Source organism: Biomphalaria glabrata, chromosome 1, assembly GCF_947242115.1.
Source record: "Biomphalaria glabrata chromosome 1, xgBioGlab47.1, whole genome shotgun sequence".
NCBI classification, from domain to species: Eukaryota; Metazoa; Mollusca; class Gastropoda; family Planorbidae; genus Biomphalaria; species Biomphalaria glabrata.
Window position 1 is genome coordinate 62,972,191 of NC_074711.1, and position 14,765 is coordinate 62,986,955.

At 39.5% G+C, this 14,765-nt stretch overlaps 1 protein-coding gene across 1 annotated transcript; it reads left to right on the forward strand.

The window, feature by feature from the left end:
- Window positions 1-2,350: 2,350 nt before the first annotated feature.
- Window positions 2,351-5,575, forward strand: LOC106072254 (uncharacterized). The gene is made up of 2 exons (XM_013232598.2): window positions 2,351-2,530; window positions 3,770-5,575. Exons 1-2 carry the CDS (start codon window positions 2,471-2,473, stop codon window positions 5,429-5,431), a joined length of 1,722 nt encoding a protein of 573 aa, XP_013088052.2. The 5' UTR covers window positions 2,351-2,470; the 3' UTR covers window positions 5,432-5,575.
- The last annotated feature ends 9,190 nt before the right edge of the window (window positions 5,576-14,765 follow it).

Genomic DNA, 14,765 nt, shown 5'->3' on the forward strand with positions numbered 1-14,765 from the left:
TAAAAGTCAATGTATTTACAGCTTCTTAACAGAATTAAACTACTTAAAAGTGTTTCAAATGAACAAACAAATGTTCTTCCTAAGTTCTAATGTGGGCTCCAACTGGCCTTGAGGCATGGGCCCAAGCGTAATGAGCTCCTTCGCGCCATGTTTGCTACGCCACAGCTGTGGGCCCCTATTGCTTGTAGGTCCGGGTTTATTGAACCCCTTCGCGCCATGGATGCTACGCCACTGTGTGAGATGTATAACTATTAACTAATAATAGTTTTATAATTATCAATTATTAAAGTCCATACTTTAAAGTGGCGACCAACAAAGAATAAAGGGGGCTAATTCAACTTTTACCTACATATCAGTCAAGTACAATTTCTTTCCGTTGTTCGAGATACGAAACAAAATAATTTATTACCAATATTTAATTATTTACATTGTTTATTTTTCTTTAAAGATTCTTGTTTTGTCATGTACAAGAAATAATTGTCAAAACTTTTAGCTTGGATTTGGGAGAAATAACATACACAAACTCTTACCAGACAGACTGACTGAGTGAGTTGATCTTAGCTTTGCGAAAAAATAAAAATGAGGTATCAAAAACATGTTATCAACAAACCCAATTGTATCGGTACCATTTCTCAAAGTTACTTATTTGATTATTACAGGGGCGGACTGGGTATTAAAATCGGCCCGGGCATTACCATATAGACCGGCCCACAAATGGCATGTTATATATTTTCGGTGTGGGGTGTGTGTCTGATTTGAATTTTTTTTTTCTTTGGTCGCGACCAGACCGGCCCATTTGGTACCGGCCCACCGGGCATTTGCCCGTTTGCCCATATAGCCAGTCCGCCCCTGGATTATTACATATTTAAGAGACCTTTTTTTTAACAAATGCTTAACCCTTTTGGATATCTCATACATGTTCCTCTCCAGCCAATATCTCCTATGTTGCAATAGATCATCATTGCACTCTCTGGCAGACCCTACAACGTTACTGACCATTTGAACTGAGACGATACACAGGTTCTTAGCTCGTCTTCTATGAGCTTTAGTGACCTAACCCTAACCTAATTATTCTCTCTACCTTAAATGAATTACTTAGAGTGTTTGTGTAGGCTATTTTTATGAAGCAAGTGCATGTATTCAAGCTGTTCTATAAACGAAACCGAGAAGTGTATGTAAGTAAAGGACGAGCTAATGGTGCTGACGTCATCCGATGGTCTTCAATGGACCTACCGAGACCAATCGTCATAGACTAAGGCTGCTTCATTGATCCTTATGGAAATTTGTTGTGATCAAAAAGATTCTTTTCTCAAAATAAAAACAACAACAAATACATTCACATAAATAGAACAAACAGAAACATAGAGAGTTCATTGAGTGATTACACACAGGCGTCTTGATCCTTTTCATTGAGTGATTACACACAGGCGTCTTGATCCTTTTCATTGAGTGATTACACACAGGCGTCTTGATCCTTTTCATTGAGTGATTACACACAGGCGTCTTGATCCTTTTCATTGAGTGATTACACACAGGCGTCTTGATCCTTTTCATTGAGTGACTACACACAGGCGTCTTGATCCTTTTCATTGAGTGACTACACACAGGCGTCTTGATCCTTTTCATGGTTCCTGGTCAACGAGTAGCGCTGATAAAAGTCTGGCCGAGAAAGGCAGGAACGATTTCTTTGTTCAGGTCGGTTCTAGTCTTGATTGACAGATGTCGCCCACTTCACAACGACTTGACACAGTTATGATCGTGCGGCCGATTGCTGTCTTCCATGACTTTACGATTTTGTTAAGGCATATTTATTCAAACACTGACCCGCAACATCGCAACCTGTGGACAGTGGAGACCAATAGCTTGTTGCCATGTCACATGTCTGTACGACAAGGCATCGAACTATTGGTCTCCAATGGCCACAGTTTGCGACATCAAGGGTCAGTGTTGAGGCCGTCTCGGTCCTACACACATTTGACAATAGAATGGAATTCAGCTAATTTTTCCCTAGATGTGCACGTCAATGTAGGGAGCCTTCAGTTACACGTAGGACAAATAGGGTTCCTCTCACAGTGATGAGTTGAGAACCTGGGTATTAGCTACGTTGGGAAATGTGTAGCCCACACAGCAGTTCCCCCTGTCCCCCAATCAATCAGATGCTGGGTTCAAAAGAAATGGATATATCGATACAATTTGGAATCAGCAGAAAGCAGCCCTGCGGGATGAAGTCTGACACAAATGTGCCAGGATCCTGACTTTTCTTTAAGATTTGATTTAATCAGCCTTTTTTTCACACCACATTAAATTTTTGGAATTTCCCGACTAGTGTACCATACGTCAGCTAGACATGTGAAAGGGCAATGTCTTGTTTAGACAGAGGTAAAGATGGCATTTAGCTTGACTTGACAGCTTGCGACACACAACGGCGTGGTTTGTCATGAGCCGCTTGTCTATACGCTAAGTCTTCCCAATGAGTGCATCACCGAAGACATCTCCAGCGTCTGAAGTCAAAGCTGAACAAGCATGTAAAGTATGGAAATTAGATAGCTAGATCAACTTAGTTCTAGATCTAGATAGAGATTATCATTAACTAAGATATCTACCAGCTAAAATACCATATTTAGAATTTTATATTTAGATGTAATTCTAATCTCCTTCTTATTATTAAGATGTAGGCACAACTAGATATATTCTATAGTTTTAAGTTCACACTATATTGGGTGATCTGAGGCTATAATTATTATTTTTTGTTTGATTTCCAAGATCTCCCTTTTATTGGACGATTTTGCTATGAACCAATACAAATATATTTATTATTACAAAGTAGCTGACTACATCATACATCATTGACCTAGTGCATTCATCAGCAATATCTATCTACATAAAAATGGCTACCCCAATGCAATGGCTTAGCAACAATGGAACCAAGAAAATCATTGCACTCGGGCCTAAGACAGTCAGGGACGAACAGGAACCCTTAAGAAAACACATTTGTTGATTGAAACAATTTAAATGCATTCAATTTGTATCAAGTTTCACTCGTAATATGGCTTTACTAATTTATGTATAAAAGTCACTATATACATTGGAAAACCTTTTGTTAATGTACTTACTGATACACTCGTTGAATCAATTTATTTTGTGTCATTTTCAACCTGCGGAGCAGGGGGTGGGTGGCGGGGAACACCAAAATATTCTTTATCGCTGCCAACAGTTACCGTGCTAAGTCTTTGTATATCCATATCTCATTGCATGTTCAGAGAAGTTCGGACAGATGAATTAATTACCTTAAAAATGTTTTGAACTAGTTCAAATAATAAATATTTATATATAATAATATATAATTAAATTTGACCTTGACGTGACAGTGAACTTCAACCGCAGTTCGTTAGTCTTACAACCTGCCTATGTAATGATTGGCTTAATTCACCTAACGGGTTTTTATTTCATTCTCTATAGAACTCAGTGCCACTGTCATTACTTGATACAATGGACTGGCTAACTATCGTGGCTGCCAAGTTCCTGACAATATTTACCAACCTTTGAGATTTGGTAGACCTATGAGAATGTCTATTTCAATCTAATTAATATGTTATATTGTTAATCATACTAAAGACCACTAAAGTCACTGTTTTCTAACTCAGTTACTAAACCGCTGACAGGAGTGATAGTTAATTTCGCATATTTGAATACTTTTATATATTCTAAAATTTTAATTTAAGGTTTTGTTTCTCACGTGATACTTTTTTTTCTGAAATTCTTTCCCAAGGAAGCCTCAAACCAACTCACTGGGCCTGCTCCTAGCAACACATTTCTTTGCCAAAACACTTTGGAAGGAAGTCAGTACATCAACATCAAATCTCTGTCAGCGTCATCTCGCTCCAAGACTGAGTTGCAACGAGGAGAACACTCTGAGCATGTTCCTTGCGGACGATCTTCATGTCCGGCCACTAAACAGCAAGACTCTTCACTAGCCAATAACATCGAGCTATTCCTTACAAAACGAAGGGAGCTTTTATGCCTATCAGATAGTAACGTCAGCAAATCAAGGCGCAAACACTTGGACCGGCAGAAACAGTGTGAGAGCAGCTGGCACAGCCATTCCTCTGGAGAAGGAGAGACCAGAAAACAACTAGCCCGCAATGCGGAAACAGGATGTGAAGATCCGTTCATTTCTAACAGTGACAAAGGAATAAAGCAGGTTCCTGAGGTAACATTGCAGGAGGCGAAACGAAAAGGAGATTCCATTTCTGGTAACGTCACTGCTTTCTTGCCTGGACGCTCGTGCAGCTCTCCTGCCAGGTTTCTTGAGTGCTGCCTAGCAGCAGAGAGTGGGGCTAAAGATTTGTTTAACATCCAGTACTTAAAAGGAGACACGGCAATGGCTGTCAATAAACACGGCGATGGAATACTAGATGATGACCAATGCAACTCTTTGGAAAAGAGAGGTCACTCACCGCAGTCATGTCCGGAAACTTCTGAAGCTCCCCTCATGTGCAAAGGGGCTTGTTCTAATTGCTGTAACGTAAAGTGGGTCTCGGAAGGATCCTTGAAAACGAAGAAGAAAAACGCATGTGGAGATGTGAGAACATCCGACAGCGGGATTCACAATGAAGTCGACTGTTGCCGAATATGTCAAGAAGACGGCACATACGAAAAGCTAATCTCTCCATGTTACTGCTCTGGAACTGTGGGCTTCATGCACATGTCCTGTCTGGAGACTTGGCTCGGCCTGAACGGCAGAACCGCATGCGAGCTTTGTCTTTTTCCATTTCCTGTGGTGAAAATCCATCCGAATATCTGGCAATTCTTCAGCCGCCCACTGGCAAATATGGACTTTGCTAGCCTCCTGTGTGATGTGGCATGTTTCTGTGTACTGACACCGCTGCTCATCGCCAGTACCTACCTTTGCAGCATAGGAGTGAGCCACTATGAAGAGGTCGGCAAGACGGGATCAGTGTTCGCCATCGTGACCCTCATGGTTTCGTTGATAGCAGTTTACATCTCATGGGCGGTCCTGGCCATTCTGTACCATCGTCGTGTGTTTCTCACGTGGAGAGAGAAAACGGCCCGTATTCAAATGTGGACCGACAAAACTTCGCCTGGCCTCAGCCCAAAGAAAATTCCGGAAGATCACAATGTCACGGACGACGCTACCAATTCTGGAAACACTCCTCTCACTAGTAGAAGACAGTCTGGGATGTCTCTGTTTCTGAAACCCATGCTGTGGTACTCCTACAGATTCAGGTCTCAGAAGTCCGAGCCGAGCTTGCCATTTGTCCACGGTGTGAACTTCAATTCTAACCGCAGGGAGCAGCTCAAGTTTAAGAAAATCCAGGCACGAAGGGCTGAAGTCGCCCAGAGAATCAAAGCCAATAAATTAGCCTTAATGTCAAAGTTCAGCAGTTCAATTGCAAACAGCGATGTCTAGAACTCTGACGCCACGTTGTTTTTAGAACTATTGTACAGAAATGGTTCTGGGTAATTATGTATAAAATAGAAACATCTAATGTTTTGCAATCGGCACAACCTACAATTTTCAAAAAGAACAAACGAATAAAATTCTGTAACTTTGTATGCATTGATCGATTTCATATTGATATACTTCATCCTCCATTCCATTGAGTTGTAGTCATGATGTAAGCTTCAAATCTTTTCTGAATTTTATTTTCATGTCGTTTCTAAAAATGTCTTCAAACTCACATCAACATTACCAGGTTGGTCAAGAGAGAGACAGAAGGTGAGAGAGAGAGAGATAACGAGAGAGGGGGAGGGAGGGAGAAAGAGAAATAAGGAGAGAGAATAAGACTAGATCTATACATATATAAATAACTTTTTTTTTTTAAGCCTAAAAAAATATAGATAGGCCTATAGATCTATACATTCATAAACATGTAGACATGTCTCAATTTTTCAAATGAGTGTTGAAATTTCATGATATAGAAATATGTTTTGAAATATGTATAGATCTGTGAAATTTATAGAGAAATAATCTCACGAAGCTCGAACTTCGCTTTGAAAAGCAGATTTAATCTCTGGCATTGGTACTATGGGATACTGGCTGCTTTGTTTACATTAACTTTTTTCTTCTAACTGTGGGATATCCACTTTGCATGGTACTGATTGAGTAAAGGTATTTTAAAATGATTTCTCAATTTTAACTAGCGAACTAAACGCAGCGAACGCTGATTATAACAAGGCATTTATTTTACCACAAACACCCTAGACGATTGCTGGACGATTGCTAGAAGATTGCTAGGTACACGATATCCGGAGTACAAAACAAAGGAGATTATCAAACTAGATATCCAGTCTTGGAAGTTAAATATAATGAGCTTCTCAAAACTGGGAAGTGACAAATGTGTGGTTAGCTCAGAGACACACACGATTCCTAGACTACAAATTGTTAAACTGTTTAAAAAACTTCCAAGTCGCCAACATGAAATAATGGACAGGCTATTGTGTGGTCACACAGCCCTTGAGCTGTAGGAGTGGAGAATGTTGGTGGCGCGAACCGTCACAACACAAGCTTGACGCTGAATGGTTTTAGGAAAAAGAACGTTGTAAATGTTAGTTTTGTGCCGGTTGTTCGGTGTTTATCCTATCCCCGTTTACCAAAAGTGGGAGAGAGGCATGACGGGAAAATGTGCAGTAGCTGTCCAGTAGGATTATAGAATCCTTCCCACCGACAAAAGTGTCCCCAAGCGCTTGGCTCTACTCACATTGAGCATTGCATCTTATAACCGGTCACTGCCACTTTCCGTGTTTCGTCTGCTCCAAAGGCTAAGCAGGAGTGTCTCCAATAGTTTTTAAGGTTCTTCTGTCCACGAAGGCAATGTGTCCAAAGGAACTGCAAATACGCGACACAGTTTGGGATCAGAAACTGCAAGGATTTATCACTAATTATAATATTTCTAAAACAAAAGGCATTGTGGATGAATACTTGTTACAGTTCTAGCTACCCAATCAAATAGAACCACGTAGAAAGGGTTATCTAATGATAAATTGAGAGACCTTGTGAAGTAGCAATCAGGACTATTTCAAAATACAAATGGAACAAGTGGAAAATCTCGGTTTAAATATTGTTACTATTTGGTTTCGTAGACACTATTTTAAGAGGGGAAAAAAATGAAACAGGGGAGGTAATTGTAACAAACATTTTCAAAATGTTTTTATTTATAACATCCCTTTAAAAAGGTCGAATATATTTGAGCTCTCGGTTTTTTGCTGCATACCGTTGTAAAAGGCTGTAAAAGTTGACCTACAAAAATTTGATCTGACTAGAGGGAAGGAAGATAGATGACAACTTTAAGCCATGGAATTATTTCAATACAAAGTGTTGAAGTGCTGGTGCAGCTGTTAGGTGAACATCTGCAAACAAAATAATTTACCTCGCACTCGGTGGTGGTTTATCTGAGTTGCTATCTTCATTTTCTCTTTTGCTCTTTTGTCTCTCTTTATTTTCTCTTTTAGCTCTATTTTATTTCTTTTTTGTCTCTTTATTCCCTATTGTCTTTATTGCTCTTTTACTATTTTGTCTCTTTTTGTTTCTTTATGTCTCCGTTTTGCATCATCATGTTCTCTCTTACTACTTTTACCTTGCTTAAATTGTACCTGTTCTTTATTACCCAGACTCACCTGTCTTTCTGTACCTGTTCTTTATTACCCAGACTCACCTGCCTTTCTGTACCTGTTCTTTATTACCCAGACTCACCTGTCTTTCTGTACCTGTTCTTTATTACCCAGACTCACCTGCCTTTCTGTACCTGTTCTTTATTACCCAGACTCACCTGTCTTTCTGTACCTGTTCTTTATTACCCAGACTCACCTGGCTTTCTGTACCTGTTCTTTATTACCCAGACTCACCTGTCTTTCTGTACCTTTTTCTTTATTACCCAGACTCACCTGTCTTTCTGTATCTTTTTCTTTATTACCCAGACTTACCTGTCTTTCTGTATCTTTTTCTTTATTACCCAGACTCACCTGTCTTTCTGTACCTGTTATTTATTACCCAGACTCACCTGCCTTTCTGTACCTGTTCTTTATTACCCAGACTCACCTGTCTTTCTGTACCTGTTCTTTATTACCCAGACTCACCTGCCTTTCTGTACCTGTTCTTTATTACCCAGACTCACCTGCCTTTCTGTACCTGTTCTTTATTACCCAGACTCACCTGGCTTTCTGTACCTGTTCTTTATTACCCAGACTCACCTGTCTTTCTGTACCTGTTCTTTATTACACAGACTTACCTTCCTTTCTGTACCTGTTCTTTATTACCCAGAATCACCTGTCTTTCTGTACCTGTTCTTTATTACCCAGACTCACCTGTCTTTCTGTACCTGTTCTTTATTACCCAGACTCACCTGCCTTTCTGTACCTGTTATTTATTACCCAGACTCACCTGCCTTTCTGTACCTGTTCTTTATTACCCAGACTTACCTGTCTTTCTGTACCTGTTCTTTATTGCCCAGAATCACCTGTCTTTCTGTACCTGTTCTTTATTACCCAGACTCACCTGTCTTTCTGTACCTGTTCTTTATTACCCAGAATCACCTGTCTTTCTGTACCTGTTCTTTATTACCCAGACTCACCTGTCTTTCTGTACCTGTTCTTTATTACCCAGAATCACCTGTCTTTCTGTACCTGTTCTTTATTACCCAGACTCACCTGTCTTTCTGTACCTTTTTCTTTATTACCCAGACTCACCTGCCTTTCTGTACCTGTTATTTATTACCCAGAGTCACCTGCCTTTCTGTACCTGTTCTTTATTACCCAGACTTACCTGTCTTTCTGTGCCTGTTCTTTATTACCCAGACTCACCTGTCTTTCTGTACCTTTTCTTTATTACCCAGAATCACCTGTCTTTCTGTACCTGTTCTTTATTACCCAGACTCACCTGTCTTTCTGTATCTTTTTCTTTATTACCCAGACTCACCTGTCTTTCTGTACCTTTTTCTTTATTACCCAGACTCACCTGTCTTTCTGTATCTTTTTCTTTATTACCCAGACTTACCTGTCTTTCTGTATCTTTTTCTTTATTACCCAGACTCACCTGTCTTTCTGTACCTGTTATTTATTACCCAGACTCACCTGCCTTTCTGTACCTGTTCTTTATTACCCAGACTCACCTGTCTTTCTGTACCTGTTCTTTATTACCCAGACTCACCTGCCTTTCTGTACCTGTTCTTTATTACCCAGACTCACCTGCCTTTCTGTACCTGTTCTTTATTACCCAGACTCACCTGTCTTTCTGTACCTGTTCTTTATTACCCAGAATCACCTGTCTTTCTGTACCTGTTCTTTATTACCCAGACTCACCTGTCTTTCTGTACCTGTTCTTTATTACCCAGACTCACCTGTCTTTCTGTACCTGTTCTTTATTACCCAGACTCACCTGCCTTTCTGTACCTGTTCTTTATTACCCAGACTCACCTGTCTTTCTGTACCTGTTCTTTATTACCCAGAATCACCTGTCTTTCTGTACCTGTTCTTTATTACCCAGAATCACCTGTCTTTCTGTACCTTTTTCTTTATTACCCAGACTCACCTGTCTTTCTGTACCTGTTCTTTATTACCCAGACTCACCTGTCTTTCTGTACCTGTTCTTTATTACCCAGACTCACCTGCCTTTCTGTACCTGTTCTTCTTTTCAAATCCTTGTATCAACTCACTCTTTCTTGGATCAAGCTGCAATTTCGCAAAATTAATTATATTATCTGACAAAAAAAGACTCAACAAAAAAAAAATAGTTTATTAACTATTGGTAATTAATTACTTTTTTAGTATCAAATAAGGGGAAAATACTCGTTCTTAACTGAAGAGGTGGTATAAGTTGAATTTGTCGCTTTTATAATTTGTAGAGAGAAATAGGTCGCAGTTACAACAGTAGATGGCTATAAAACCTTCTACATTTATGGCACAGTAGTTAGTGTGTTGGCTTGAAGAGGCTTGAAGAGCTTTGAGCCCTCAAATTTCAATTCAGATCGTTCAACTTTTTTTTTATATAAACTCAATTAAAAAGCGATCATGGTAACACAAGTGATAGGATCCTAGCGTAGTGAGAAAGCTAAAAGTATGCTATTGCGCAAAACAAAAACAATGGTAAAATATTTCTAATTGCACAGATTTATTACTTCAGATCTATATCAAATTAATTACATCACTGATCCAAAATAATTGATACAAGTACGATTAATATAAACTTTGTTGTTGTTTTTTTTTAAGTATTTTACCTGTCCTTTTGTACCTTTCATCTCTTACCTGCTATGGACGGTCGACTATCTTCTGTCTTACTCTACCAAATCTCCACCAGAACCTTCCATCTACCTGTCTCTGTTCTCCTGTATTTGCACTCAATTACCTTGTCCTCGTGTTTTTTTAAAGCTCTGTGAACCAATCATCATCGATCACACGAGAAAAGTTTGACTCAAAAGAAATGTATCGATGTTTGCCGGCCAATGAAGTCTGTGGTCTCATTTATTCCAAAAAGTAAAGATTGCATTTCATACATTGGCCACGTCTTTAAATAGGTTTGATACCCCCAGGAGAGAAACAGCCGACATCGAGAGAAAAACCTTCTATTCAAACTTACAAGTGGCGTCCGGACATGGTTATAAGCCATTGCCGTCATTGTCTCTCATATTCTTTTTTTTAAGTTCAATCTTAAAAACGACAACTCGACCTAACCTAGATTCCATTTAGTAAAGTCAAGTTCCCATTTCAGACTTTGTGATCTATGGAGCAGATGATGTAAAAGTCATCTGTTTATGTGGCCCACGGTTAAAGAGAGTATCATGTGGCCACCACAGCAACTAACCACCATTACTTTTCCTCTACTTATGGTAGAAAAAAAAAACAACGCTTCAGTTTCTGGCTCGTCGAAATTCCGATATATTTTTCTTTTTTGTGGAGACCCTGGGGCACTAGCCTCGCTTGCCCTCATTAAATCCGTCCCTGATTATACTTAACAAGGAATAAACCAAAAGGTGGCTTAATTTTAGCTTTAACAAGGTAGTACGCTGATTTTTCGCGGCATCACATTTGATACTGTCTGTCCGTCAGTCCGTCTGTGTGTCAAGTTTAGAGCTCCAACATCAATAAGGTAATTGTAATCCCGACGACTACATTGCGTGTCTTGTGCTTCAAATAGGTGTACTGCGGTAACTATTGGTCATCTGAAAGTGAAGCCCAATGTTTGTCAAATTAAAATGTTATATATGTACACTGTTTTAAGACAAGATTCAAGAGTATTATAATAATTTACTGAAAGATAAAACAGTTTCATTATTCCTTTTTTTGTCTATTCCACTCAGAGAGTAGTTCTACTTTCTTTGTCTTCTACTATATAAAATCCTTGTCTCTGATCACTCAATCACTCGCTGATTATCTCTAATTCACAAATCACCACAATGTATATGTTTATGTTTAAAGGAGGTATTGTGCTTCTGTAAAAGTAGTTCTAATGATTTTTTCGTCTACATTGTTCTTCTCTATTGTTTGTGTTAAAATATTTAATATAGATTTTTTTATATTATCAGAGACGCTGAAACACAGGGGAACACACATTTGGAAGTTACAGGTCTTATCACTTAGCAAACAAGTGTGTTTTGTCAAGTACCTTAGGAAGTAGCCTATCTTTCATTTTCTGATAACTTAGTCCATATCTTTGCTTTATTTGTGTTGTCTCCCTTACTTCGTGCTATTGTGGCAGGGTATCTCCAAGGCACTTTCTAATTATTCGAGTCAATGTCTCTTTGGTGTCCTTGCAGGGTGAGCCTTTATTGTGTTTGTGCTGTTGGCCTGTCAAGTTCATTTCACAAAAAAAAAGAGGGTCGCTATTTATAGCTACAATACCGGTTCGAAGTTTGTTTGTTTGTGTGTTGTTGTTGTTTTTACCTAGCTACCTGGCTATCATTCAGAAAAACAATAACCAACAACAAACAGTGGCGTAGCTACCAATGTGCGGGTGGTGCGGGCCGCACAGGGCACCAAGTGGAGAGGGGCACCAAAATTCCCCCAGTGTGTATTAATTTTCTATTTCCCTGAGCGTTTCAGTAAAAACGACTTATTGTATGGACACGAATAAACATAAACTACTGTATTTTAAACGTGAACTAACGATGTATAAACTAGTCATGTCACTATTTTGTTTCACCTCCTTGACTATTTCTTCCATACAATGTAAGCTATAGAACAGTTTGAATCTAATTTACTAGATTTATTTCGGACACACGGTACATGTTGTTACTACACTGATCGATGCTCTGTAATATAAAGAAGAAGATAGGCCAACCTTTTTTTACTTCATTGTTTTAACCTAGATATTGGTTTAATCTAGATATTGAGTTTACAAATATATTTCTAAACTCTAGCCGTAAACAATTGTCTTAGTTTATTCATTTCTTTATGATTCTTTATAGTTTAATTTGTAATGTCAATATTCTTAAATAAGCTAACCTTTGTTTTCTACAAGTTTTTTTTTTTAACTAACTAGTTAATTGTAATACTGTAACGTAAACAAAATGATGAACAATGCTCAAGACTGACTAGTCTGGCTGGCGCCTCAAAACCCTTTTAAGCTCAGACGGAGAAATCGGCATCTCTGGTTATGTCCGGTCTGGGTAGACTAAGGGCCCCATACCCAGATCTATCGGGGTCCCTCATTACCGACCCATAGGTATAACAGAAAATGGCATCTGATGGGTGGGACTTTAGTGTAGCTGATGCCAAGTTTTGGAGTATGGCAGGTGTTAATCGCCTTTTGGTGGCCCCCTCTTGCCCTATAAGGGACATGCTTATTTGTGGGGCCGGCTTCTCCTCCACGGAGGGGTAAGTACTAATCCTTCTAATTGGGATTCTGTCAGTGGAGAGCCCAGCTGATTTTGACAAATTGACCGCAATATGGAGGAACGATCGCATTTTTATGCCGCTCCTCTCTCTCTACTGTTGCACTAAGATTGTGATGGGTAGCCTATAGTCGCCACTTTTATAGCGCTCATAGGCCGTAAGTACCACCCTCTCCCTCCTTAAATGTAAAGGGGCCACGTTTGTTAAGATTTCAGCAGCGTTTGTTGAGCTTGTCCGAAAGGTGCCACAAATGAACCTTAGTGCCTGTGATTGTACTCGGTCGAGTGATTCGAGGGCAGTTTTACTAGCATATACTTGAACTGTATAGCTGTACTCAATTTGTGATCTGACTGCCCCTAAGTACAATGTGCGTAGCATGTCAGCTTTGGCGCCCCACTTTGTGCTGGCCAGCTTTCTTAGTAACGCTAACTTCTCCGAGGCTTTTCTTTCAACTTCCTGGACGTGCTGGAGCATTGACAGTTTTCTATCCAGGGTCACCCCTAGATATTTGGCGTGTTTTCACGTTGGAGTCGCAGCCCACCGAGTTGAAGCTCGAATGGAGCCTTAAGAATGTCGATCCCTAGGCTGAACAGGGACCAAGTCGTTTTGGCAACGTTTATCTGAATCTGTCATTTGTCACAATACGAGGAGATGGTTTGGAGGTCTGCTTGTAATGCCGCCTGTATTTGGTCGGCTTTCTTGCCGGTTGACAAGAGGACAATGTCATCCGCATAAAGCAGTTTCTTGACCGCAGTAAGGTGCGTTTCTTAGATTTCTTAAGTCTAAAGAAGCATCGAGACCATTTCAAGTCACATCATTGCCAGAGTCCACCGACTATAGGCGAGCTGTTAATGGGTATGAATTAACTGAACAATTAAACGCAACAAAGCGAGATGAGACGGTTATCATTGAATCCAGAAAAAAATGATGAGGCCGACATCCTGAAAAGAAGAAAATACTTCAATACCGCAGGTTCTAGAGACTAAAGGACAGCACACAGAATTCATACTGAAGAAGCAGAACCATCAGACAGTATAAACAATACAGAAAGCAGGATAATAAACTCTTGACTGAATGACATTGGAGATTGGCCTGATGTCATTACAGGTAATATTCGCATACACCTTGTCACTCAAGGATCTGAAACAGTTCAGCATATGGACAGTCAATTCAGAGAGGCGTATAGACATCAAGAATCAGCAAAAGGAAAGGCTAGAAAGCTTTCAAAGGTTTGGTTTTTCCGGCAAATGTCAAACGGCGAGAAAGTTCTTAGAAAGTGGATGTGTTATTCGCTAACAAAAGAATCCTTATTTTGCTTCCCCTGCATACTCTTCTCAACAAGATCAAGTACCAAATCTTCATTTAAATCCAAAGATGGATTCAATGAGTGGTGGAGGTTATCCCCGAAAATAGAAAAACATGAGCTCACATTCACTCATCGCTTGATTGGAAGGAATTTGAAGTTTGCCTGAGAGTAGGGAACAATATTGACAACAAGGCCCAAGATTTAATTATACAAGAGACGAAAACTTGGAGAGTTAGTAAAATTACTATCAAAGTACGATCCACTCTTGAGGGAGCATGTGCTTCGAACTAAGCTTTGTTCCAGACCGAATACATACACAAATACAAAATGAATTTATTACAATATTGGGGGATCACGCTAAAAAACAAATCAAACAGCAAATAAAACAAGCCAAATATTTCTCTATTATTTTTGACAGTACACGTGAAATCTCAAAGCTGGATCAAATTTCCCACATTTTACGGTATGTTGTCATGGATAATGACGGGGTGCAGGTTCGTAAGTCTTTTGTTGACTTCATCGACACAAAGGACAAGCATGCTGCTGTAATCGCTGAGATGATTCTAGTGAAATTGCGTTCGGATGGCTTAGACATAATGAACTGCAGGGGTCA

Excerpts from the sequence above, each read along its gene's own strand:
- LOC106072254 (XM_013232598.2), top strand. The coding sequence starts at position 2,471 with ATGAGTGCATCACCGAAGACATCTCCAGCGTCTGAAGTCAAAGCTGAA. Across the intron at positions 2,531-3,769 it reads AAGCTGAACAAGCATGTAAA|GAAGCCTCAAACCAACTCAC; the intron begins GTATGGAAATTA and ends TTCTTTCCCAAG.